This window comes from Epinephelus moara, chromosome 24 (assembly GCF_006386435.1).
Source record: "Epinephelus moara isolate mb chromosome 24, YSFRI_EMoa_1.0, whole genome shotgun sequence".
NCBI lineage: Eukaryota > Metazoa > Chordata > Actinopteri > Perciformes > Serranidae > Epinephelus > Epinephelus moara.
The window spans coordinates 52211299-52238833 of NC_065529.1; the positions used below are offsets into that span (position 1 = coordinate 52211299).

Genomic DNA, 27535 nt, shown 5'->3' on the forward strand with positions numbered 1-27535 from the left:
TTTTATAGGATCAGATTCAACCCTGAACTTACCCTGCTCCGGAGCAGGATAGCCGTTCAGAGTAAGTTACCATGGTGATCTACCCCGATAAGAACTGAACCGGCTTCGTGAGACCGAAAACCCAGGGTTAACCCTGAAGTTACCTCGCTGAGACATTAATCCTGCTTCATGATACAGGCCCCTGGTGGAACAACAACAACAACAACAACAACAGTAATAATACTAATAACTCATAATGTTTCAGCAGCACAAGGACATAAATAATAAAGAGAGGAATATGAAACTAGTGTTAATGTGATGAACAGCAGCAGGTTGAGGGAGGCCACACATGTTCACAGGGTTATTTAATGCTGCTCAGTGACTGTGTGTGTGTTAATGTTACATTCATATAAACATCTGTAACAACATCCACTCAGCTTCATTCATTTGCATATTATTATTGAGTGTGTGTGTGTGTGTGTGCGTGTGCGTGTGTGTGTGTGTGTGTGTGTGTCAATGAAACCTGTCGAAAGTTCAAGAAGCGGCTCAGAAATAGAACCTTCATCTGTGGCCTGTGATTGGCTGAGGATTCTTTACTGTTCGCTGATTGGCCAGTGGCAGACCCGCCTGTGGAAGGTTCCATTCCGCAGGGTGCAGATGGAGCTTTTCTTGACATATAATAACGAGGTTTTCCAAAAAGAAGCTTATTCGTTATAAGTATAATAATTATTATAAATTACTGATCGTTAAAGTGAACAACAGTTGACAAAGAGCGGGAACGTGGCTTTCAAATATAACCGCCCCCCCGCTCCCCGGTAGAGTTGGTACTGTCCGGTTTGTAGTCAGAGGAGAACCTGCCTGTCCACCCGCAGTCGATACTAACGTGTTATCTGATCAGGTATTGATCCGTGATCAGGTGTGTCAGAGGCTGGATTCTCTCGTCTTCCTCCTCCTCTTCTTCACCTTGACCTGTTTTCACCTGTGGTAGAATCATGCTGCGCGCGAGAGCGGCTGTGAGCCAATCATGGAGGGGGTAGGTACCTGACAACACACGGAAAGACACGAGACTCATTAGTTAAGCCATGACTCTACAAGATGCTATTGAGCTAACTGCTAACAGAGACTCTACAAGATGCTACTGAGCTAACTGCTAACAGAGACTCTACAAGATGCTACTGAGCTAACTGCTAACGGAGACTCTACAAGATGTCACTGAGCTAACTGCTAACAGAGACTCTACAAGATGTCACTGAGCTAACTGCTAACAGAGCCTCTACAAGATGTCACTGAGCTAACTGCTAACAGAGACTCTACAATATGTCACTGAGCTAACTGCTAACAGAGACTGTACAATATGTCACTGAGCTAACTGCTAACAGAGACTCTACAAGATGTCACTGAGCTAACTGCTAATGAGTCCAACAGAGAGGTGGGAGGAGTCTGTAAGGTCAGGAGTGAAGGAGTGGAAACAGGAGGAAGCAGAAGCCATAATGCAGAGAGGCGCAGTAAAGACCAGTCAAACTGTTGTGCAGCTGCAGAGTCAGAAGCAAAGCATCAGAAGGGGCGTCACAGTGCAGATAACCAGGATCCTCCAAAAACCTGCTCAGACATGATATTAGTGACATGTAAACAAAACATGAGAGAAATCAGGTTGTACTTCCTGGATAGAAACCAGGATACGTGCTGCAGTGTGTTAATGTCTGAGCAAGGGACAAACACCAGTGACTGAGATGATGAATAATGGAGACACACCTGCTCAGTTATTCTCAACATTAGATCTGAACATATGTGAAGCCTTCTGTCTGTACTCTGCCGACATTTCGTCCATACCTGTGCACGATTTCTTAAAGCTTACAGATACTGACAAAACAGATCAGAACCAGAGCGTAACCAACGAGACATGATCACTGGACATGATGAAGACATTTGAATAATGACAGAACAGAACAAGTCAGTGAAAAGAATTCTCCGCCCACATGTCAGGACGTATTTTAATAGGGATGCACATGATTAGCCGTCTTAACGATTAAACGTCCGCGATCTTGCTAGTCGACACCAGAAATATTAGTCGTTGAAAGTCTTAAACTGGAGACACGTCCTCTTGTATACCAGCAGGTTTGGCAGCACTTTGATCTAGAGAATGAAAACAAGGCAGCATGTAGGCTGTGTCAGGAAATAAAAATGGCATATAATCAGTCGACTGGAGCAACGAGCAACGGGCAACCACATTCAGCTCAAGCACTTGGATGTTCACCTGCACAGTCATATTGAATGGAGCATAGCACTTCAGTGAACCATGTGAGCTGTGATGGAGCCGAATATTGTAACGGTACCTTTGTTAAATGTTGCTGTTGTTCCTGGTTTCATATGAGCAGAGGAAAAGATCGCTCGCTGCTAGGCTAATTTATACAATGTAAAATGCCATAGGCTTGTGCTAATAACGTTAGCATGCCAGATAAAGACAAGTGTTTGTCTGTGAATGCTGCGAGTTATAGTGAAGCTGATTTGTGTTTGACAGTCTCTATTAAGCCATGTTTAATGTGTGTTTAATGTGTGTTTTAAATCAGCTAACCTCACCACCAACTAGTGGTTTGGAGGTTTAACTGCAGAGTGACACAGACACACCACCGCACAAGTATAAATGCTCATAACGGCGTAGGTCACGTGCGTTGGGTCTGCCACACAACTTTAAATCCTGCTTAAGTCGCTAAGAGAGTCTGAGAAGTAAAACATTCAGGACGCCACAGTTTATTCACCACTACTGAAGCTGCTCCTCTTTTTAGAGCCACCGCAGAGTCTGTCATCATTTCACTTTCAGCCATGTTTGTTGTTGCCTTGGGTAACAGTATGTACTGTGTGTATCAGGATATGAATTTTTCATATCAACAATAAGACCGGTGTTATTGCAGATCAGATGACATGGCACAGCTCTACTCTCCACCACAGTGTGATAAACAGTGTTTTAGTGTCATTTAGAGACACATTGCTCTGCTGCTCCTCTGCTGTCAGTGTCACACACACACACACACACACACACACACACACACACACACACACATGTATCTGTGAAACTGACCGTCTGGAGCGCTCACAGTTTTGCAGCACTGTTTACTGTACAGGTCATCAGCTGATCCAACAGAACATGTGAACATAGTGTTGCACCCATGAAGGGCAGACCTCGCAGTCTGAACCCAGACAGAGAACTCTTTACTGCCTCCCACATTGTCACGCTTTCTTTCACAATAAAATCAATCAATCAATTTTATTTATAAAGCCCAATATCACAAATCACAATTTGCCTCACAGGGCTTTACAGCATACGACATCCCTCTGTCCTTATGACCCTCACAGCTGATCAGGAAAAACTCCCCAAAAAAACCCTTTAACGGGGAAAAAAACGGTAGAAAGCTCATGATCTGGTGTGGAGCGGTGTGTGTCAGTCTTGTTTGTTTTCAGTGATGTGAACAATCTGCAGCTCACTATCAGCAGCTCACTATCAGCGTCTGTACGACCTCCACACTGCAGTCGGAGCGCTGCCTGAGTACAACTCTCAAAGACATGTTTGGGGTTATGGAGGGTGGGGGAGCGGAGGTCAGGGGCCCTCGACCTCTCGTCTTTTCCTCCTCAGACCTAGCGAGCAATTCTGAGAAAGACGAGCTGTTTATTTTTCTGACATCTGTAAAAACTCAAATCCTTTAGGTGGTTATTATCCCTCTCCGTCAGGGGCCGTGGTTCAGGGTGTGTTTTAGGGATCGTGGTGCACATGAGAATGAGAATACCTCTTGTGCCACCAGCTGGCCCGTCTGCCCCGCCCCCCTCCCTGCAGCGCTGTGACCTTCAGCTTAGAAAGTTAATCATACATGAAGGAGAGAGGCCGCCAGAGTTCTGCTGGGACCAACTGAATCTAGAACAGGTTGTTCATCAGAAAAAGTGAAGACAGAAGTCACACAGAGCCGCAGCCAAATGTTTCAGAGTGTGTGAGTGGTTACTGAGTCACAGGTGGCAACATGTACGGCAGCCTCGGCCCCCAGTGTGTGAGTGAGTGTGTGAATGGGTGAATGTGACACGTAGAGTAAAAGCACTCTGAGTGGTTGGAAGACTAGGAAAGCACTTTACAAGTGCAGTCCATCTACTGTACCGCTCACCTTAATATCTCAGTGAAATGTTGTGAAACAAATCTACACCTGACACAAAAAGACACTTTATTATTTTGGCCGATGGATATTTTTCATCTACCAGTCCTCTTGGCTGGTGATTCAAAAAGTTACAGTAAAACTCCAGTTAAGCACCGTTTAACCAGCCTGGTGTGGCTCCACATTCTGACAAATAAAGGCCTGTCTCAATCAGAGGCCTGGTCCAGGTGCCAAACAGTTCATTTTTCTATAGAAGTTCTTCAGATGTATAAAACCAGGTTGTTGGCCACCTTAAATGATGTGTCCATTCCTCAATTACCCTGTAAGTTGTTCATGTTCCTTCAGTCTGTAAGAGTCCTCAGATAAAAAGAACCAAAAGGGTTTTTCATGAAAATGAATCCAAGTTGTGAGGACTGTTTTAACAGGATAAAGTGGAGCTGTGTTCGTATATCAGGTGCTGTGATCCTCTCTGATGCTCAGTCTGAGTTAGATCAAATGAATGATTCATCATTAATATATTATCTGAAGCCTCATTTTCAGACTGGTTTAAATAAACAGTCTGATTTTATTTCCTGATCTTTGGTAATGGACCTGCATTTGTAAAGTGCCTTCCTAGTCATCTGACCACTCAAAGCGCTTTTTACACAGTCAGTGAGTCACATTCACCCATTCACACATTCATACACATACACTGGTGGCCGAGGCTACCATACAAGGTGCTACTCACACACCAATGGAGCAGCCATCAGGAGCAATTTGGGGTTCAGTATCTTGCTCAAGGACACTTTGGTATGCAGACTGGAGGAGCCGGGGGTCGAACCGCTGATCTTCCGACTGTGGACGACCCGCTCTACCTCTGAGTCACAGCTGGCCCTTTGCTGGGCAACAGTTTTGTGTGAAAGGAATTAAAGGCCTGTCCCAAATAGAGGCCTGTTGAGTTCAGTGACTGAAGCCAGTAACAGCCCGAGGACACTGGCTACCATCCATTCAAGTGTTCAGGCGGAGCTCGGCCAAAGACCACCTGTAGAGACACCAGCACTTTGTTTGTCCTGCTGTAGAGTGACTGACTGACAGCTACGTGACAGAGACGGCTAACCAGCTCAGCGACATGGCCGAACACAAGTCTGACAAGTGTGGTAAACTGTGAGGAGCCTGAACTGACGACTGAGGAGAAAGCTGGAGCAGGTGTGAACCACTGATGGCAGATGAGGATGTTGATGATGTTTCATTATTGAAATGTCCCCAGGTGTGTTGGTAGACAGAGATGTGCTCTCAGTGTGTGGAGAGGCAGCTGCTCTGAGAGGAGGTCAGGACTGGAAAGGTTTGGAAAGTGCTGAGTTAGTTAAGGGTCCGTGTCACTGCACGACACGTGGTCAACTTGGATCCAACTGATGATTTCGGGGCTGAATTGAAGAGTCAGGCTGAAACCAGTTCATGAAGCTCTGGTCTATTCATTAAAGGAGTTCACGACCCACATTCTCATGGCCAGTTTAATTCAGGTCAAAGTCACCTGCTGATCTGTGCTGTTTTCCTGCTGGGTTATACAACACAGTAGAAATGGGATTTTGTGGTGTGAGTGGCATTAACCAAACATGGTGTGTTTGTGTGTTTGAAGGTTCAGAACGTTTCCTCGTGCAGCTGTGGAGGTGAAGAATGAGCCGATCCTTGGCTTCACAGAGGACAGCGCAGAGAGGAAAGAGCTGCTGAAGGTTTGAAGCCAACAGTCACAAACACCGACTTAAACACAGTCTGAACATGAGTTATATTTCAGCGTTCTCATTTCAGGCCTTAGACAGTCTGAAGGGGAAGACGGAGGAGATCCCATGTGTGGTCGGAGACGAACACGTGTGGACCAAAGACATCAGATATCAGTTATCTGTGAGTTCTGTAATCTGAGTAAACTGTTGCTCCATGTGAAGAAATTTCATCACTGATTATTATCATTATTCAAACATGCATTTAAAGTTCTCTCTGTGAGAGGAGCAGCTAATGAGAAACACTGAGCTGAATGTTGTGTTTCAGTATTTTTCCTTCACAGTGTCGTAACTCACTGTTCTCTTTGTTTCTGTCCAAAGCCGTTCAATCACTCGCATAAAGTGGCAAAGTTCTGTTACGCTGACAAGGTAAGTTCTAATAAAACACGTTCTACATGTTTCAGAGAACCACACTGAACTCTGGAGACGGTTGCACCAACTGGTCTTAACTAAGCCTGGTCCCAGCTGCTAATTCCGTCTTTGTTGAGGCCAGTCGTTAGGACGAACTTCACATCGGTTGCACCAACCAAACCTAGTCATAACTACGCTTGGTCTTAGCGATGTGTGCAGGCGCTGCTGGGATACGCTGTTAACGTTGTCCTGCTAATCTGAAGCTGATCATTTATCATTTGTGGTGACGTTATTATGGAGCAACAGAGAAAAAGAAAAGGACATTTTACAGACACATGAAGATCAATAGAGCTGAACAAGGGAGGCGAGTCTGTGTTTGATTGACAGCAGGTGGAGCTCCACAGGTCACATGACAGGAGAGGAAAGTAAACAAACTTGGCTGTAGCTTAGAACTGATGGACCTACAGTCAGTGTGTTTCCATGACATCAGAGGAAATGATTTATTGTGTCAGTCTTTTAAAATCCCTGTAAACATGTCAGTGTGAGTGAAATGGTCCTGCAGTGAATGTGTCACAGTGGGACTAACACACCCAGATCATGTGACTCCTGCATGTATACAGTCAATCAGACCCAAACTGGCCGAGGCGCTCTGAGCATGCTCCACAGTTTCCGCCCCGGGCTTTGACCCGGAAGTCCAATAGCATTAAATGTGTAAGAGAAGAAGAAGCCGGTAACAACATGGAGAAATCTACATCCAGAGCCGTGACTTTTTGGACGGACCAAATGTACAGAGCTGTAAAGTTGTCCACCATGGTAGCAGTTAGCTGCTAGCTAACCGTAGCTAACTTGTTTGTCCATTGTTTGGTCTGTGACGTAATAGGTCAACAGGAAAAAGGTCCAATACTAACAAGCTGAAAGGGGGCATATCTCCACCTATCGTAGAGGAGTCGCACATACTTGGCTCAATAAATGGATTCCCCTCCCGTGCTTGTATACTGGGACAAGGACAGTAGGCCAGTTAGATGTCCTCGTCCAGCTGGGACTGTAGCTCCACTTCACTGTTTCCATGGAAACGGACTGAGTGTTGTCAGCAGTGTTGTTATAAAGTGATGACCTCATCAGCGCCTGAACAGACCTCAGTGAGATGAAGGCTGAAGCGCTGATGGTGGAGCTGGTGTAACTCTGAGGTCGGACTGACGACGCCAAGTTACAACAGAGTTAGCGTCAGACCAGGAATAAGCTCTGTTGGTGCGACCGCCCCCTGGACTGAGTTTATAGTTCTTTTGGTCTATTTCCAAATCATATGTGAAAAAGTTTTGTTTTTCAAAACTTGTTTCAAATATTCAAACAACCTGAAAACTTTACCAGGTTAATTACTCCAAATGTGGGTCCGTAAGAGTCAAAGTTATTTTGATGGGAGTCTTTTAAGGAAGTCTCAACGCCTTTATACACCAGGGCTCGACTTGTTTCATATCTTGATACCGTCCTGACATTTCACTGGGGTTTACAGTACATAAGGGGAGGTGTTACCCATGACCTGGCTCCAGCAGTGAGTCAGAGACCTCCGTGTTAACGTGTTTACATTTTATTAAGGTTTAAAGTCACACATCATTGAGGGGGCGGGGCCTCAGACAGGTCCGTTTCTTCATGTTCCCTGAACTTCCTGTTGTGTTTTATGATTTCTTGTGTTACTGTTTTTTTGTGTAAATAAAGTTGATTTATTCAACACAGCCTCCACCAACCCCCTCTTTGTGGTTTGAATGTGACAGGAGCTGATCAACAAGGCAATTTTGGCATCTGTGGCGGCGAGGAAAGAATGGGACCTGAAGCCCATCCAGGACCGAGCCCAGGTCCTCTTCAAGGCAGCCGACGTCATCAGTGGACCCAAGAGAGCCGAGATCCTCGCCAAGACCATGATCGGACAGGTACGGGACACTCGGGGTGGTTTGGTACCAATTTGCTCTGTGAATCCCGTTACTCTGCTGCCACACAGGAAGTGACATCGACAACAGCAAACTAAAAAACACTTGAAGCAAATATTCAGAAATTAAAGAACAATGCTCACAACGTAAAGAAACTTCATTTAGGGCCCGTGTTCGCGCCCCATAGAGAACAGTTGTAAAACGCAGCCTCTTACATAAAGACTTCCCAGGCAGTCATTGAACGCACCACATCAGAGACAGAGATTTCCAACACAGTCAGACACTTTGAATCCAACACAGTGTAACAGGGACACATGTCTCTGTGCAAAGCCTAAATCAGAGCGCTGGTGTTTCACTGCATGCTGTGTTTGTGTCTGTGTTTCAGGGTAAGACGGTGATCCAGGCGGAGATCGATGCCGCTGCAGAGCTGATCGACTTCTTCAGGTTTAACGCCAAACATGCCGTTGAGCTGGAGAAACAGCAGCCGTTAGACGCTGACGGGAGCACCAACACCATGCTGTACCGCGGCCTGGAGGTGAAATCATCACACACACGTATATGTTGAATACACTCGATGTATCGCAGCTTGTTCCACACAGGATGTACGGTGGCATGCAAAAGTTTGGGTTCACAACAAAAACATCATCACTTCCTGTCCGAGACGAGCCAGGTGCTTCAAAATAAAAGCATCAGTGGTTGCACCTTGATTCTAACAATAACTTAGTTAACTTTATTTGAACAGTATTTTATATAATAGCTTCTTTATTTAACTTAACTCTGACTGTAGATTTTAGTAGTTTAGAGGAGATCTCAAAACATCAGGTTATATATCAGGTGTCATGATGTAGCCTTTTAACACAGGTCATTAATGAGCGGCTCTGTTTCCTCACGGTCAGCTCTCAGTGTGCGGCGTCAGCTGCTCACTGAATAATAATAAACTTTTATCAGCCAGAATCTGTTTGGTTGTTCTGTTGATTATTTATTTTGTGGAGGAAGGATTCAGTCTGTACATGGAGACTTTTTATTTAATCTTTATTGTCTGTTATTTAATTATATGTCAGGACTGAGTGTTTGCAGTCTCACATTTCATCTTTTTATTGTTACGATATATATGTGTGTGTGTGTGTGTGTGTGTGTGTGTGTGTGTGTGTGTGTCTTCTCTCTCAGGGGTTTGTAGCAGCTGTGGCTCCTTTTAACTTCACTGCCATTGGTGGAAACCTGGCAGGTACGCCAGCTCTCATGGTGAGTGTGAACATGTTTGTCTCTGCGTGCAGAGTATTTCAGGGCTGTGTTCAGTTAGTGATGGGGTGTGTTCCATTCAGCTGCACCATCATTGGAGGCCTCACAGAGCTGCTAACATGACTGGAGCCTCTTCAGACGATCTCTTTCGTCACGGCCTGGTGAACATCCTCCACGTTAAGGCGGATTTATACTTATAATAATAATATTTAATATTTATATAGCACCTTTTAAAAACAGCGTTTACAAAGTGCTTTGACAAACAAAGCAAAACCAGAATGATCAATAACAACAATTAAAAGAAAATAGAAGGAGACAAAGTAGCAGCAGCATTCAAAGAAAACATAGACAGTACAGCAACAACAGAAAATATAGCAAAGGCAGACAGAGTAGCAACAGCAGGGAAACAACAACAGTAAACACCAATGAAACCATAAAAACTAAAATAAATAAAACAAGAATAATAATAAATAATAAAAGAAGAGAGACGACATCACATGAAGGCAAGTCTATAAAAATGTGTTTTAAGAAGTGACTTAAAGTGACTGGGGGTGTCTGTGTCACTCTGCAGTTACACCTCCAAAACACTATTCTAGTGGCGGAGTTTCTAAACACACATTAAACATGGCTTCATAGAGACAGTGTCAAACACAAATCAGCTTCACTATAACTCGCAGCATTCATAGACAAACACTTGTCTTTATCTGGACACATTTTCCCCACAAATACAACATGCTAACGTTATTAGCACAAGCCTATGGCATTTTACATTGTATGAATTAGCCTAGCAGCTAGCAGAGATTTCCTCTGCTCATATTTCAGCCAGGATAAATCACACACAAGACTTGTGGTTACATATTAGGGGAGGTGCACATCAGGCTACAGCGGAGATGATGGCGTTGATTCGATGCAGAAGTATAAATCCTGCTTTAGATACACATGTGGCTCATCCATCAGTACCAGGGGTCAGAGGTCGGAGGGTGGCGGAGTGAGAACGGAAGGATTAGTTTGTCACAAAGTAAACTTGACCTGTTGCAGCTGTGATCCTGTGGAATGTATTTGTAATGTGTTTGTTCTGTGGTGTGTTTCAGGGGAACGTGGTTCTGTGGAAGCCCAGCGACACCGCCATGTCTGCCAGCTACGCTGTCTACAGAGTCCTGAGGGACTGTGGGCTCCCCCCAAACATCATTCAGTTCCTACCTGCTGATGGTCCAGTGTTCGGAGACACTGTCACGTCCTCAGAACACCTGGCCGGCATCAACTTCACCGGCAGCGTCCCGTAAGCACACGTCTTTAATATGAGATGCAGGAGCTCACCCACCTGTGATCTAACGGTTGGGCTAACTAACTAACCAGGGAAGGCAGCTAACGCTAATGTCAGTGCTAACTTGGTTTGTGGTAAAGTACCACTGATAGCTGAATGAACCCACGTGAACCCAGACGACTACACACTTTATTATTTCTTATATTGTCCATGGCCGTACGTTACCGCCTCACTCCTTCTGTTTTTTACCTTTCACAATAAGAGACCAACTTAAAGTTATCAGCAGCTCAATGAAACATCCGCCTCAGGTCACAGACACGTGTTCCAGCTTTGTGAAACAGCTGCGCAGCAACTCAGTGTCTACATGGAAAGATATTTTCTCCTCCACCATGTTAATGTGGCAGATTAAATACTTCGTGCTCCACTCAGAGAAAAGTGTTTTATAAGGTGTGAGTTTGTGTCTCAGCAGCCTCGTCTCAGTGCCTCTGACACCGCTGAGTTCATCCTGACTCTGTTTCTGGCTCCGTACGAACGTTTTGACTGAATCTGTTGTTTGTAGGACGTTCAAGCGTCTCTGGAAGCAGGTGGCTCAGAACCTGGACACCTACAGGACGTTCCCTCGACTGGCAGGAGGTCAGCTGATCTTTTTTCATCCTTTAACTCAGACCGGGGAGACGTCTGTTGGACCCTCATGTTTAAATCACGTGTCCTGTCCACGCTTTCAGAGTGCGGAGGGAAGAACTTCCACTTTGTCCACAAGTCAGCAGACGTGGAGAGCGTGGTGAAGGGGACGATCCGCTCGGCCTTCGAGTACGGAGGTCAGAAGTGTTCGGCCTGCTCCAGGATGTACGTCCCAGACAGCATGTGGCCGCAGATCAGAGGCCAGCTGCTGGACATCCACCGCCAGCTCACAGTGGGAGACGTGAGTACACACAAGTACAGCTAAAATACTGCTTAAATACTGGTAAGAGTACAGCTAGAGTACAGCTAGAGTACAGCTAAAGTACTGCTTAAATACTGGTAAGAGTACAGCTAGAGTACAGCTAGAGTACAGCTAAAGTACAGCTAAAGTACTGCTTAAATACTGGTAAGAGTACAGCTAGAGTACAGCTAAAGTACAGCTAAAGTACTGCTTAAATACTGTTAAGAGTACAGCTAGAGTACAGCTAGAGTACAGCTAAAGTACAGCTAAAATACTGCTTAAATACTGGTAAGAGTACAGCTAAAATACAGCTAAAATACTGCTTAAATACTGGTAGGAGTACAGCTAAAGTACTTCTAAAGTACAACTAAAGTACAAATAAAGTACAAATAAAGTACTTCTCAAGTACAGCTAAAGTACTTCTAAAGTACAACTAAAGTACAGCTAAAGTACTTCTAAAGTACAGTTAAAATACTGCTTAAATACTGGTAAGAGTACAGCTAGAGTACAACTAGAGTACAGCTAAAGTACTGCTTAAATACTGGTAAGAGTACAGCTAAAATACAGCTAAAATACTGCTTAAATACTGGTAGGAGTACAGCTAAAGTACAGCTAAAGTACTTCTAAAGTACAAATAAAGTACTTCTAAAGTACAACTAAAGTACAGCTAAAGTACTTCTAAAGTACAGTTAAAGTACTTCTAAAGTACAGTTAAAATACTGCTTAAATACTGGTAAGAGTACAGCTAGAGTACAACTAGAGTACAGCTAAAGTACTGCTTAAATACTGGTAAGAGTACAGCTAAAGTACAGCTAAAATACTGCTTAAATACTGGTAAGAATACTGCTAAAGTACAGCTATAAGTACAGCTAATGTACAGCAAATGTACAGCCAAAGTACTTCTAAAGTACAGATAAAATACTGCTTAAATACTGGTAAAAATACTGCTAAAGTATATCTAAAGTACAGCTAACATACAGCTAAAGTACTTCTAAAGTACAGCTAACGTACAGCTAAAATACAGCTAACGTACAGCTAATGTACTTCTAAAGTACAGCTAAAGTAAAGCTAACATACAGCTAATATACAGCCAACGTACAGCCAAAGTACTTCTAAAGTACTTCTAAAGTACAGCTAAAATACTGCTTAAATACTGGTAAGAGTACAGCTAAAATACAGCTAAAATACTGCTTAAATACTGGTAAGAGTACAGCTAAAGTACAGCTAAAATACTGCTTAAATACTGGTAAGAATACAGCTAAAGTACAGGTAAAATACTGCTTAAATACTGGTAAGAGTACAGCTAAAGTACAGCTAAAATACTGCTTAAATACTGGTAAGAGTACAGCTAAAGTACAGCTAAAATACTGCTTAAATACTGGTAAGAATACAGCTAAAGTACAGCTAAAATACTGCTTAAATACTGGTAAGAGTACAGCTAAAGTACAGCTAAAATACTGCTTAAATACTGGTAAGAGTACAGCTAAAGTACAGCTAAAATACTGCTTAAATACTGGTAAGAGTACAGCTAAAGTACAGCTAAAATACTGCTTAAATACTGGTAAGAGTACAGCTAAAGTACAGCTAAAATACTGCTTAAATACTGGTAAGAGTACAGCTAAAGTACAGCTAAAATACTGCTTAAATACTGGTAAGAATACAGCTAAAGTACAAGTAAAATACTGCTTAAATACTGGTAAGAGTACAGCTAAAGTAAGCTAAAATACTGCTTAAATACTGGTAAGAATACAGCTAAAGTACAGCTAAAATACTGCTTAGCTAAAATACTGCTTAAATACTGGTAAGAATACAGCTAAAGTACAGCTAAAATACTGCTTAAATACCAGTAAGAGTACAGCTAAAGTACAAGTAAAATACTGCTTAAATACTGCTAAGAGTACAGCTAAAGTACAGCTAAAATACAGCTAAAATACTGCTTAAATACCAGTAAGAGTACAGCTAAAGTACAAGTAAAATACTGCTTAAATACTGCTAAGAGTACAGCTAAAGTACAGCTAAAATACTGCTTAAATACTGCTAAGAGTACAGCTAAAATACAGCTAAAATACTGCTTAAATACTGCTAAGAATACTGCTAAAGTACAGCTAACGTACAGCTAAAATACATCTAAAGTACTTCTAAAGTACAGCTAAAGTACAGCTAAAGTACTTCTAACATACAGCTAAAATACTTCTAAAGTACAGCTAAAGTACAGCTAAAGTACAGCTAATGTACAGCTAAAGTACTTCTAAAGTACAGTTAAAGTACAGCTAAAGTACAGCTAATGTGCAGCCAATGTACAGCCAAAGTACTTCTAAAGTACAGCTAAAATACTACTTAAATACAGCTAAAGTACAGCTAAAATACTGCTTAAATACCGGTAAGAGTACAGCTAAAGTACAAGTAAAATACTGCTTAAATACTGCTAAGAGTACAGCTAAAGTACAGCTAAAATACTGCTTAAATACTGGTAAGAATACTGCTAAAGTACTTCTAAAGTACAGCTAAAGTACAAATAAAGTACTTCTAAAGTACAAATAAAGTACTTCTAAAGTACAGCTAAAGTACAGCTAAAGTACAGCTAAAGTACTTCTCAAGTACAGCTAATGTACAGCTGTATTATTTTTGAAGATGGTTGATTAGTGATAGTTAATAATGATACTAATGTTTGTTCTTCGTCCTGATGAAGACTTGATTAATAATCACAGATGTTGGTCGTGTATTCATTGGATGTTTGTTGGTCGTGTATTCATTGGATGTTTGTTGGTCGTGTATTCATTGGATGTTTGCTGGTCGTGTATTCATTGGATGTTTGTTGGTCGTGTATTCATTGGATGTTTGTGTTCTCCTTCAGCCGGTCGAAGACTTCAGCACGTTCTTCTCGGCTGTGATCGATGATAAGGTGAGTTTCCTTCAGCTGCTGCTCTGCATGACGTCCTGTTGTGGTGTATTTGTGTGTATTTATACTGCGTTTCCTCCTGCAGTCGTTTGCTCGGATAAAGAAGTGGCTCGATCACGCCAAGTCTTCGTCCAGCCTGAAGGTCATCGCCGGGGGTAACTGTGACAACAGGAAGGGATACTTTGTGGAGCCGACCATCATTGAGACCACAGACCCTCAGGACGCCATCATGAAGGAGGTACACACTGTTTCCTGTCACACTCTGCAGCCACACTTAGCACTGGTTCCCAGTTAGTGTCAGAGGGTACCGTCCCTCTGGGATCAGCTGACTGTGACCTCACACACACAGACTGGTCGCAGCTGTTCGCCTGACTCTGACACATCTGTGCATATTTCAGAGTTTCACCTCATTGTTTTCTGAGACTACTTCACGCTCTGCTGACTCTGTGCTGCAGCCGCTGCGTCTGACGTCCCTCAGGATCAATAAAGTTTGATCTCATCAGTGGGGCTGTAACAACACGTGTTCACATCGGAGCGTTCGGTACGCGTTACAAACTGAACGATACGTTAACTATTGTGTTACATTTGGAAAATCTACATCTTAAACAGTGTTTAATATAATGTCCTCATCAAGGCAGCCGTCAGGACGGGACAGGAAACAGTCTGTCTGCTCCTCCCTCCCCCAAACCACAGCATCCTACTGCAGTCAGACACACTGACAGGATGCTACGCTAAGCTAGCTCCTTACAAGATGGCTGGTGAAACAGAAGCTCTTCTGATGACCTACAGGTCTGTTTGGAGCCACATCAGTTTCACTGTGTGTTTTATCCACCGCTCTGTCTCGTAATTCACTGAGCTGAGCTACGAGCCGCCGCACAGCCACAGAGGGTGCGCTCTGAATCACATCCCTTTTTTTAGCCTTCAGTATGTACTGCAGCAGCCCTTCAAAAGTCCGCACTGTCCCCTGCAGTCTGCTCACAGTCAGGACAGACTGCTGTCTCATCACAGCCTGAACTTTGACCCTCTCACTTTCATATCTGTTATCATGGAGGTATAACAAACCGAGCTCGCCAGTATTGTATTGAAGAGGCTTTTGCACACCAGGATAATCAGCTTCTGTCATCAGGTGCGTTGGCACAGCAGAAAGTGCTTAACATGAAAGAAGGACTGCCTGCACACTGACTTGCACTTACACAAGTTACAAGTACTTGGTTTTGAAGCCATTGCTGTGTAAGTGCAAGTCAGTGTGCGGGCAGTCCTTCTTTCCATATTCACCACAGTAAAATCACGTCTGCTGTTCTGTCCTTTGTTTCTTTATTTAGGATCATTGTCTTTATTTCACAAATATGTGTTGCAAAGGGTCTGAATCAATGCAGAGGATGTTTAGTTGGTGCAAGACGTCTGTGAACAGCATTAGCAAACTAACCTCACTTAGCTTTGGCAATCAAACAATCACAACAGTGACTCAGTAAACAGCATTAAATCCCTTGAATGGATGAAGAAAGAGTCGCTTGGTGGTGTGCTGCGTTTGTTAGCCGGCAGAGGAGCTGTGGTTCCAGAAGCAGTCTTTGTTGTGTCCCTTGTTCCAAAGGTGCAGATCTGAGGAAGCTGGTCGCTCGGGCTCCTTGCAGAGTTAGACGCTGGGGTGCTCACTGGACTTGATTCTCCTTGTCGCTGGAAAGTTAGTTGCAAACCTTGTGTTTGAACCTCTAACTTCTCTGGTTCAGGTTGAGAGAGTCTGTGAGCAACTGAAACAATGAATCCCAACATACTAAACAGGTTTTCCCCTCAAATACAGCATGCTAACGTTATTAGCACAAGCCTATGGCATTTTACATTGTATAAATTAGCCTAGCAGCTAGCAGAGATTTCCTCTGCTCATATTTCAGCCAGGATAAATCACACACAGTGTGTGGAGGCTTTATTGTCTTCACAATTTATTGTTTCTTATCTGTGAAATTAAAGTGAATCAAAGCTTTGTTTCCACTGAGGGAAATGGTTTCAGCTCACAGAGACAGACAGGAGGTCTGCGTCACTGTGACGTGGAGTTACATCTCTGGGGAGGTGCACGTCAGGCTGCGGCTCTAAAAAGTGTTGCTGGAGAACTTGTGAGTGAGTGAGGGGGCGGAGCTGTGTGGAGAGATGAACACTGGGATGTGTCATGTGACACAACTTGACCCTGTATCGATATAAACAGTGTCTAAATTTATATCTTTGAAAATATATGGAACATAGTTGTTACATGGCCCTAATGTTTGTTCACCCAGTTAACCCCCCCGTCTCACACACACTCACACTCACACACACACACTCACACACACACACACACACACACACACACACACAGAGTAATGATGTGTATTATTATTTATAGTGTGTGTTTCTGTGGTGTGCAGGAGATCTTCGGGCCCGTCCTCACAGTTTACGTTTACCCTGAGAACAACTACAAGGAGGTGCTGCAGCTGATTGACAACACGTCGCCGTACGCTCTGACGGGAGCCGTGTTCGCTCAGGACAAGTGAGACACGTCCATCTCCACAGTCACACGTCTGTAGGACGAGTCAGACCAGCACATGCGTGCAGATATTTCCCTCCTTTCTTTTTATGATTTAACTCTTTATCGGTTTTCCAGCATTAGAACAAACGGAACATCAGATGGTCAAACAACACACGAACCTGATAGAAAAAATAAGGACAAAAGAAAGAGACGTGCACATTCTTCTCAGCGGTGTGTAACACAGGCTGTCATGTGACAGTCATACCACATCATACTGTGTGTTATGCTCTCACACTAAGCATGAACACATGAATGCACACAGAGCAAAGATGAGACTCACAGATATCCTCTGACACGATAATCATCTTTACCGAACATCTACAGACAGGGACCCCAAATATTTCTGAAACCTTTACACTATTATGAACTTTGAATCAGCTGCTCAACAGAAACTGTCCTCACCAGCTCATCGCTCCGCTCTTTGAGGCTGATTTTCTCTCTTGACTTCCAATGCCTGTGCACCGTCCTGTTCCCTGTGACGAGGGTAGTTTCACCCAGGAACGTACTTTAGAGGACAGCTTAGTCTCCATTGGTGAGATGCCCAGTACACGTGCTGCTGGACCCTCAGTCAGGTCTGTTTACAGTATGTTGTTGATACATTTCACAACAGCTGACCAGACGTCACCATCTCTCATCCATAAAACACACGGGCTGACGTGCCTCCGTCTTTGTTGCATCTCTAACAGCTATCATCCTTCCTCAGCCGCGGCCGTCATGTTGTCAATGTCCAGTAATTCCTATTTATTGAGGACGTGCTGTCGTGACACGCTAACTCTGTTTTGCAACACACACTGAACTGTTTTAACTTGTAATGATCCCACACTTTACACTTTCTGTCCTTTTCCTTGGCGTGTCTCTTTTTGTCTCTCACTGTTTTCTTGTCCCTCGTCCTCCATCATCTTGCAAACCGTGCTTCACATCGACGTTACAGCCGCGCCGGCTGTCAACAGAGAAAGTGACATAAGTTCTGTTCAACAGAAACAACCATCCGCACCAAACACAGTGCGCTGTATAGTTGTGCTGGATTTAACGAAGCGTTGAAGCTTTTTAGTGATTGAATTATTGGAGTAATCGTTTCAGCCCTAAAATGGACCTTCTCTGCAGTAGGTCCAGAAGTCCCCCTCTCCCCCTCAAACAAGCCGTGTGTTCAACTCACCTCTGAAACTTTCCATGGTTTAAAGTTTAGTTTCTCTCCTGCGTCCTGTTTTTACTTCACATATCTGATTTATTTCACTGTTTCATCTTCACCATCAGACATATGAGAAGTTGTGTGAAGTTACTGCTGATGAGAACTCAACATTTCCTTATTTTGCTGCTTCACAATAAAAGTTTTTACATTACAAAATGAAAGACTTTTATTGTGAAGAATCTGCAGGAAATTAAATGTGTTTATTACAGAATTAGTGGAACTTTGTTGGCGGCGTTTCTTCAATAAATAAAAGTCTGATAATGTGGCAGGGAGGAAGAGTAAAAGCAGAAACAGCCACATGATGATGGTGATGATGATGATGATGATGATGATGATGAAGATGAAGATGAAGACAAACAGATCACCTCCAACAGGTAAACTTCTCTTATCTGCCCTGCTGTGTGATGGAAAAACACCTGCAGCAACAATAACAGCCGTGGATCAGCTCGCCGCTTTTAAACGTCACCATTGAAGACAAGCCGTCATCAGTTTGACACACCTTCAACAAGTAGACCTGTTGTCATGGAGACGCAAATCCCTGCTGTGATGGGCTGACGGCCCAAACCAAACCAAACCAGCCCATGACTGTCAAAAAGGGGTACGTGTAATCTGTCCTGCCCGCTGACAGTGAGCGGAGAGACGATGAGTCACTCTAAAAGAGGAAACGTTCTGGTTCAAAGTGTTTGTCTGACCTCTGCTGTGTTTCCTGTTCTTCTTCTTGGCTCACTTTTTGTTGCAGATGCTGTTTAGTGACGACCCTGAGCTCAAAGGGAGGTTAAACATGGCCGATAAGACAAAAAAGACAAAAACAAGGCACGTAGTCCAGCAGGGATCTGCCCAGTGTGCCAGACGACCCCTGCTGGTGTCGATCCAGAATAAACGTCCATAAATCCGCTCAGAAATCGGACAAATAAGACGTATTGTTTTTATGTCTCCACGCCAGAGACAGCCGTGGACAGAGGTGTTATGATTTCAAGTTGTGGACTGGTGGGCGGAGTCACACAACCACAGGGTGGACTGGTGGGCGGAGTCATGGTGACTGTGGTTTGGAGTTTTCTTGAGCTGATAGTTTTCTGTTCATCCAAACAGGAGCTGCTCACACATCACTCACAGACCACAGTGACTCAAACACCCTCCTGCAGCTCAGTCTGTGTCCTGACGGCTGTTTGAACTGTGAGTGTTTGATATCAATAAAGTTTCTGTGTGTTGCAGGACTGTGATCGACGAGGCAGCTAAAGCGCTGAGAAACGCTGCAGGGAACTACTACGTAAATGATAAATCCACCGGCTCCATCGTCGCTCAGCAGCCGTTTGGTGGCGCCAGAGCTTCAGGTAAGAGTTGGTTTCACTCTGCAGGTGACCAGAGACGCACACACGAGACAAACATACACACATCTGAACTTCCTGTTTGTGTTCAACTGAACGCTCCTCTTCATCAAGGAACCAACGACAAACCCGGAGGTCCACACTACGTCCTGAGGTGGACGTCTCCACAGGTGGTGAAGCAGACCCACGTCCCCCTCACAGACTGGAGGTACTCCTACATGGGCTGAGCGCCGCTGCCTGCTGGTCCAATCAGAGCCCGTCCTGCATCAGCTGATTATCCTGCTGTGAAATGAAAAGAGTGTTTGCACTGAAGCTGGACCTGAATGTATCTGAGCAGCAGAGCGGCGAAGAAGTCTTCCATCCCGTCCTCCGCACACTTTGACCCGACTCTCTGTCTGCTGCTCGGTTCTTCATCACTGATGTTGGCGCTCAGCCACAAACTGTCTGCTCATACTTTGATCTTACCTGAATCTAGTTCGTCTGTCACTTGATCCATTAGTCGAAATAATCTGCAGCATTTTTGATGAATAACTGGAGTCATTTTGTTCAAAGGTCAAATGGAAAAATTCACTGATTATGAATCTTCCTGCTTTTGTTCGTCATCTGTAAACTGAATATCTTTGTCGAGAATATCGAAGGAAAATCTGACAGATGGATCTGAAATGAAAATAATCTTAGACCCTCCATCAAATTCAAATAATATTTTAGGTCAGTGTCTGAACATGAAAAGAGTTCCTGTGTGTTGCGTCTCTAAACACAAAGCCTGTTAGTGTTTTATATTTGTTAGTCTAAAGATGAAACAAATCATTTTATGGATGTGTGTGTGAAACAGGTCGCGTTTCCTGTTTCCTTCTGACGTGTCAGATTTTAGAGTGGCAGTAAAACTGTTACAGAAACAGGCAGCGGGTGATTTTAAGGTGCGTCCTGCTGTGATTTCACTCGTCACATGTTGAATTGTGACTCTGCGACTTCACTTTCTGCTGCTTTGTCTTTAATCAAACAGTTTAATGTGTATTTTCTGAAGAGTATTTTGTATTTTAATCTGTCCTCAAACAAAAACAAAGAATTTCTTCTATTTTCAGAACGTGCCTGCCTTAGAAACTCTGTAAATTCATTTTGGACAATAAAGTATTAAATTATTACGATCTAAACTTGTGCTCTTTTGTTTCTTGGCTGTTTTATCGTCCCTCCAAAATTTCACCCTCTGTTTTTGGGGTCGTTGCAGTCTGAAACGTCTCATTTCACAGCGTTTTAAAAACCTTGTGACGCATGTTTCCATGTTTACACGTGCTTTTATGCCTCCACGCCGGGGACAGCCGCGGCCGGAGGCATTATGTCTTAAGGCTGTACGTACATACGTCGCATTCTCGTGAACACGATATCTCAAAAACACTGTGAGGTAAATTCTTCACATTTGGCACAAACGTCCACTTGGACTGAAGGATGAACTGACTGGAATTTGGTGGTCAAAGGTCACTGTGACATCAAAACATATTTCTGGCCCTAACTCAAGAATTTATACACTAATTACAAAAGGATCAGCTGCAGCTCAGCTCCACACTCACCTTAGTCACAACGATCTGAACAGTCTCAGACGGGTTTTCGCTCCGGTCACAGTTCTGAGACGACGATGGTAAAAATCACTGATCTCTGAACAGCAGCTGACTCTGGGCAATAAATGCAATAAATTCATGTTTCATTTACAACTACATTCTATTCAGTATTTTTTCATACAAAGTATGTGTGTGTGTGTGTGTGTGTGTGTGTGTGTGTGTGTGTGTGTGTGTGTGTATGTATATGTATGTACACCCAGTGAAAACAAACTACACTTGTCTGTCCTATCCATTAAAGGCTAAAAGAAAATGCCCAAAAAAATATCTTTAAAAAAATAAAAATAAAAAAATATTTTCATCCTTGTCCAAATACATTCATACATTCATACTTATCTGCACCTCTGAATGTGAACAAACATGTACACACTCAGATTTAACACTAAAAAGAGACACAGAAAGGAAATGGGAAAAACGTTCACAGCACAATGATCATGCCTGTCTTATTCATAATATTAATTAGTTTATTCATTTGATTCGTTAATGGCCTCAAAACTCAGATCTCTTCATTTCTAACTCTATACGTTACCGTCTCCATCTCGGAAATCTCCCTTATGGTTACTACCCATTTTTTAGCTGATGGACTTCAGGTTTTAACCACATCCTGGTGATCTGTTTCAGATATCGTGCAGATACTGATCTCTTTCCTGCATCAGCCCTGGTGGAGATTTTCCTACAATAATATGCACAGGGATAATTGCTGTTTTTATTTGGAACATACTCACAATAGCTGATAAGACTGATTGCCAACATAATTTTAATACAGGGCAGAGACAGAAAACGTGTCAGTGGTTTGCCTCTGTCTCTCTTGCCTCAGGCAGCTAAGCTGCCAGGACTCTTCTTCTTTCTTCTTTCTTCTTCCGAGGAAATCATACTTCCCATGGGTGAAAACTCACCAAACTTTGCACAAAGGTCCAGTCTCATGCCAGATATCCTCAGCTGTAAACTCAAGCCAATAGTCCTGATGGTGGCGCTACAGCAAGCGTCTAAAGTTCAAAACTTTGAAAATTCATAACAAATCAACCATACGTGCTACAACTTCACAACTTTCATCAAACTGTAGCCCCAATACTGAAGAAACTTTTGTACATTTAAACCTATTAAAAATTATGAAGTTCATCACTCTGTTTTTTTCAAAAACTGTAAAACTTCTTAAACCTATCTCCTCCCACAATTTTTGCTCAATTGACACCAAACTTGCTACAGAGCATCTTCAGACTGTCCTACAAAAACTATGTTTCTCAGATTTTTGATTTATCAAAAATTGAGCCTACAGTGCATCAAAATGTTTGACTGTAAACGGTACTGTAAACATATACATGCAAATTCTTGCTAAATAAATCTTCAATGTTCATGAAAAAAATGACAAAATTCTAGAGTCATGGTAGATGATGTGTGGCAAATTTCAGAATTTTATCTCAAAAACTGAATTTTTGACAGCATTTTGAATTTTGCTCTAATGTGAACAATTGGAGTCAATGTAAAAATGGCAATTTTAAACATCAGTTTTTCACTTATGGAGCAAATCAATCATTGTTACAAACAAATTACCAACATCTCCATGCTGTCAGATGCAATATGTGTATTTTCAGAAATTTGTTTCGATAACTGAATTTTTTTACAGTGGTTTGAAATCTGCTTTTCCATGCATGGACGGCTGCTAAACCTGCACGTCTGGCTTAGTCAGTTTGTGAAGCTACACATGAATTGTCACTGACTAATTAGCTCAGTCAGATAGAAAGTGATTTTTAGTCTCAGAGGTTGTGAGTTCAAGCCTCAGCTGATGCAAAAGGCAGATTGTGTTGCTAAATTCCTAAATGTCTTCCAATTCTTCTGCTTGTTGCTCAGAATTGCCTAAAAATGCCCGGACCCGACCCATCGCTGTGCAGCAGCTATAATTTGTTTTGATATTTCATCTATTGAAGTCGTTTTTATGAGAGATGTGTTCTGATGAGGGGTGGCTTGTTTTAATTGAAGTTTTCCCAGGTACATTTCCATTTCTGTCCTTTCTTTTATTTCAGACTCATCCTTATATAAATTCTCATATAATTGTGCAAAAGTCTCTGCTATGTCGTCTGTATTGGTTATGACTGTAGCGGTATCATCTGTTCATCTAGTTTTTGGGATTTACAAGTTTGCTTCGTAAGCTTATATGCCAGCACATTGGTTGAATTTGGTCCATCATAATGTTTTGTTTTGTAAATGTGAGTTGTTTCTCTATTTCCTCTGACCTTCATTTATCCAATTCTGAGTGTTTCTTTTGTAGTTGTATGTTGATGCTGGTGTTAGGGTTAAGTCTATGCTTGTCCTCCAGGAGTCTAACTTGTAATTGGAGTTCCTTCTTAACTTGCTCCTGCCACCTTTTCTTTTCAGGTGCATAAGCTATTATTTCTCCGCTTAATACAGCTTTTGCCCCTTCCCATAAGGTGATCTTATTAATGGTGTCATTTAATTTAAAGTATTCATTTATGCATTTCTTAATTTTTTCTTTAAACTTCAAGTCCTGCAAGAAGGAGTTGTTCATTTTCCATAGATGTTTCCCTTTTTTCAAGTTTAATTCCACCTGTAAGGTAACTGTTGCATGATCTGATAAAGTCATTGTTCCAGTAACACACTGACTAATCAATGAAGTGTTTTTCTTAAACATAAAGAAATAATCCAATTGACTGTAAGTGGCATGTCTACCAGAGAGGTAAGTATAATCTTTAGTTGTTGGATGTAGTGTTCTCCATATGTCCATCAGTCCTGTTTCTACACATTCTTCTCAGTATTGTAGCTTTCCCCACCACCTACACATCTTCCCTCTCTGTCCTGTACACATTTTGTCATTTCAAAGGGATTGTGGACATTTATGATTGTAGCCACGCCCCTTTTTCCTGAACTGTATGAGGATGAAAATACCTGACCGTTAGTTACTTTAGCTTTTTATGCTCTTTCTGCGTCAAATGAGTCTCTTGCAGAAACAGTATGTCTCCCTTTTCTTTCTTCAACTGTTGGATTTCCGCAGGCGCAGACTCCTCCCCCCAACACCGGTGAACATCCAGGGAAAGGACATTGAGATGGTGACATCTTATAAGTACCTGGGTGTTCATCTTAACAATAAACTGGACTGGACTAATCACATAACAGCACTGTACAGGAAAGGCCAAAGCAGACTCTACCTGCTGAGGCGGCTCAGGTCTTTTGGAGTGCAGGGGGCGCTCCTGAAGACCTTCTTTGACACTGTGGTGGCATCAGCCATCTTTTACAGCCAAGCTGTCATCTCTGAGGACTAATGACTCCCATCCTCTGCAGGAGGAGATAAAAGCTCTGGAGAGCTCCTTCAGCGATAGACTGATTCACCCAAAGTGTGTGAAGGAACGCTATCGCAGGTCCTTCCTGCCTGCTGCTGTCAGGCTACATAACCAGCACTGCTCACAGTAGACTGCACCATGGACACTTTATTGACACTATGGACACTTTATGGACACTATGGACACTTTATTGACACTATGGACACTTTATGGACACCACTATCAGCATTGTTGTCCCCCATGTTGTTGTTTGCACATTCAATATTCACTTGCACTAAATATGTTCACTTTAATCCATTTGGTCACTTTTTTTATCCACTGCTCATTATTATTATTGTCATTATTTATTGCTGTTTTCTGTATTTTTTGTACTTTTTTGCATGCCTAGTTTTTTTTTGAAGTTTGTTAAGTTTTTAAATATTGAAATCTTTAATCCGACTCTTTTTCCTTGACTGCTGTAACACTGGAACTTCTCAATTATGGGATCAATAAAGGTGCATCTTATCTTATATTAATACTTTTTTCCTCTTAATACAATTATTGAGACCATTAACATTTAAAGAAATTACATTCAAGTTACTTGAAAGACAATTACAAATTGAATACACATGATCTTAGGCATTTACTTCCTGTATCATTCCATGCTTACTCTACTTGTCCATGCTTTCTTCATTGCATGGCAAAATGTAAAGACCCAACGCCTTATCTTTCCCAAAGCCAAAATTCACCAATATGCGTCAGCTCTTCCTATTCACTGTTTCACTTATTTGTCAACATTATGACTTAAACTGAACTTTGAAATGATGCCCCTTCTAGGGAATGTCACTCACGTCTCTGGGTCAGCAGACCTGTTATCAGTGTCCATAAGACCCGTACGTCCAGCTTACTTTTTCTTCACTGCGTTTGCTTCTGCCCCACCGTGTCCCAGTTAGCCGTGGATCCAGCGGGGCCAGCAGAGCTATCCTGGTGGCCTTGTGTCTTGTGTCACATGCACCGTCACTCTCCTTCCTTCTAGGGCTCTGGATGCGCTCTCTGTTTTACTGGAGCGATGATGTATGATCTGATATTTTCCTTCCTGAGTCGGTACCTTATCGGTCTATACCGGCCTCTCATCTGTTTCAATCTGGTGGTGAAATCATGGTCAAAATATAGTCTCTTTCCATTAAACAGGACCTCTTTCCTTGTCCACGCTGCCTGCAAAACTTTTTTCTTCCTGTCTTATTTCAAAAAGGCAGCGACAATTGGTCTCGTCTGGTCCACGCTCTCCATATAGATGCGGTGGGCTCTGATGATATTAAAATCTCCAGATAGCCCCAGTGTGTCATGAAAGAGTTTTCTCAGGAAACCTGTCACATCATTACCTTCACGTTTTTCAGGGATATTGAAGATGCATATGTTGTTTTGTCTGGACTTGCTCTCCAGGTACTCCATCTGAGCTTCCATTTCATTCATCTTCTGCGTTAGGAGTTTAATAGATCGATGTTGAGAGATATCTGCCTTGTGTATCTCCTCCACTCTGAGCTCCATTTCATCCATTCTTGTCTCCGTTTTCTACAGTTTTGCCGCAGCTCAGTTGTTTGCTTTATAATTTTCTTAATATCTCGCTCCGTCTCCTCGCGGTATGTTTTGAATTCAGATCGGAAGTCTTCAATCTCTGTTGTGATGCAGTGTTTCAGTTCAATCATCAGCTGTTTCATCTCTGTGGCGTTTTGGAAGAGGCGTCTGTCGGCTGTTTGGCCATCTTACCGTGTTTCTCTCGTTTGTTAATGTCAAAACTCTTCATTTTTGATCCAGATCGGAGGTTCATTCCTGTCCAGATGTATCCCACGGTTTTAATCTTTAAATTAGCGGCTTTAGCATTACATAGTTATTACAAGTTGAGGGCTAGGCAGACGCCACTTTTTCAACCTGCCACCATTGCACCACTTCAATGTTCCACTTGATCTGAACGCAGCCTTTGAAACCATCTCGCATAACATCCTTCTAGAGAGACGAGCTACCATCGGTATCACTGACACCGCTCTCGACTGGTTTAAATCATCTCTCTCTGGTCGCACTCATTTTGTTCACATCAGAAATTTCAGATCCAGCTCTCTTCCTGTTACTAGTGGTGTTCCTCAGGGCTCTGTCCTGGGTCCCCTTTTATTTATTATCCACCTTCCTCCTCTTGGTCATATCTTCAGAAAATCTAACATTCATTTTCACTGCTACGCTGACGACATCCAGCTCCATCTGTCCAAGACTGCAGACTCCCTCTGCAGTCTTGAGGCAAAGATCAGAAAGCTCACTGGGGTACTTGTCTCTGGATGGGTTTGGTTTTCAGGGAGGGAGACACACCTCTATCAAAGGGCTCAAAATAAGACACGAACAACTTGTGTTTTTACTTGTTCCTGACATGTTCCAACTGTTGCATAGCGCTCACTGAGTCCACCCTTACAGAGGAAGCTGGCTGACCTGTCATGTTGGTCACTTTTCTTTCACATGATTGAAAACAAAGTAAAAAATGACAGAAACAACAGTGAAAATGAAATTTGCTCCAGGTGAGTTTTCTTAGTGTTCTTTCCATCAAAGTTATGTTGTCATAAAGATGTGATCTTAGAGCAGTGTGACGGATCATATTCATCAACGGGTCCCTTTAAGATGACACACATCAGTGGGCTGACTAAGCTCCGCCCCTTTCTGACATCATCTGAGAGAAAAGAGGAAACAGTTTGTTACTGTTCAGTTCTTGGTGAGAAGAGATGCACCCACAGACAGACGGTAAGATTTACCTTCATTATGAAGCTGTGACTTCAACTGAGGACAGTTAGAGAAGGGAGTACTGATGTACTGATATACTGATGTACTGATATACTGATGTACTGATGTACTGATGTACTGATATACTGAGGTACTGATGTACTGATGTACTGATATACTGAGGTACTGATGTACTGATGTACTGATATACTGATGTACTGATGTACTGATATACTGATGTACTGATGTACTGAGGTACTGATGTACTGATATACTGATGTACTGATGTACTGATGTACTGATATACTGATGTACTGATGTACTGATGTACTGATATACTGAGGTACTGATGTACTGAT

General features: G+C 42.7%; 1 protein-coding gene across 1 annotated transcript; it reads left to right on the plus strand.

Annotated features, from left to right (window-relative positions):
- Positions 1-822: 822 nt before the first annotated feature.
- aldh4a1 (aldehyde dehydrogenase 4 family, member A1) lies at positions 823-20679 on the plus strand. Its single transcript, XM_050037777.1, has 15 exons — positions 823-1012; positions 5728-5821; positions 5898-5990; positions 6188-6235; positions 7987-8142; positions 8525-8674; positions 9307-9381; positions 10470-10657; positions 11202-11275; positions 11368-11564; positions 14419-14466; positions 14549-14701; positions 16860-16981; positions 19422-19540; positions 19649-20679. Exons 1-15 carry the CDS (start codon positions 972-974, stop codon positions 19759-19761), a joined length of 1671 nt encoding a protein of 556 aa, XP_049893734.1. The 5' UTR covers positions 823-971; the 3' UTR covers positions 19762-20679.
- The last annotated feature ends 6856 nt before the right edge of the window (positions 20680-27535 follow it).

Excerpts from the sequence above, each read along its gene's own strand:
- aldh4a1 (XM_050037777.1), top strand. The coding sequence starts at position 972 with ATGCTGCGCGCGAGAGCGGCTGTGAGCCAATCATGGAGGGG. Across the intron at positions 10,658-11,201 it reads AACTTCACCGGCAGCGTCCC|GACGTTCAAGCGTCTCTGGA; the intron begins GTAAGCACACGT and ends TGTTGTTTGTAG. Across the intron at positions 14,702-16,859 it reads AGGACGCCATCATGAAGGAG|GAGATCTTCGGGCCCGTCCT; the intron begins GTACACACTGTT and ends TGTGGTGTGCAG.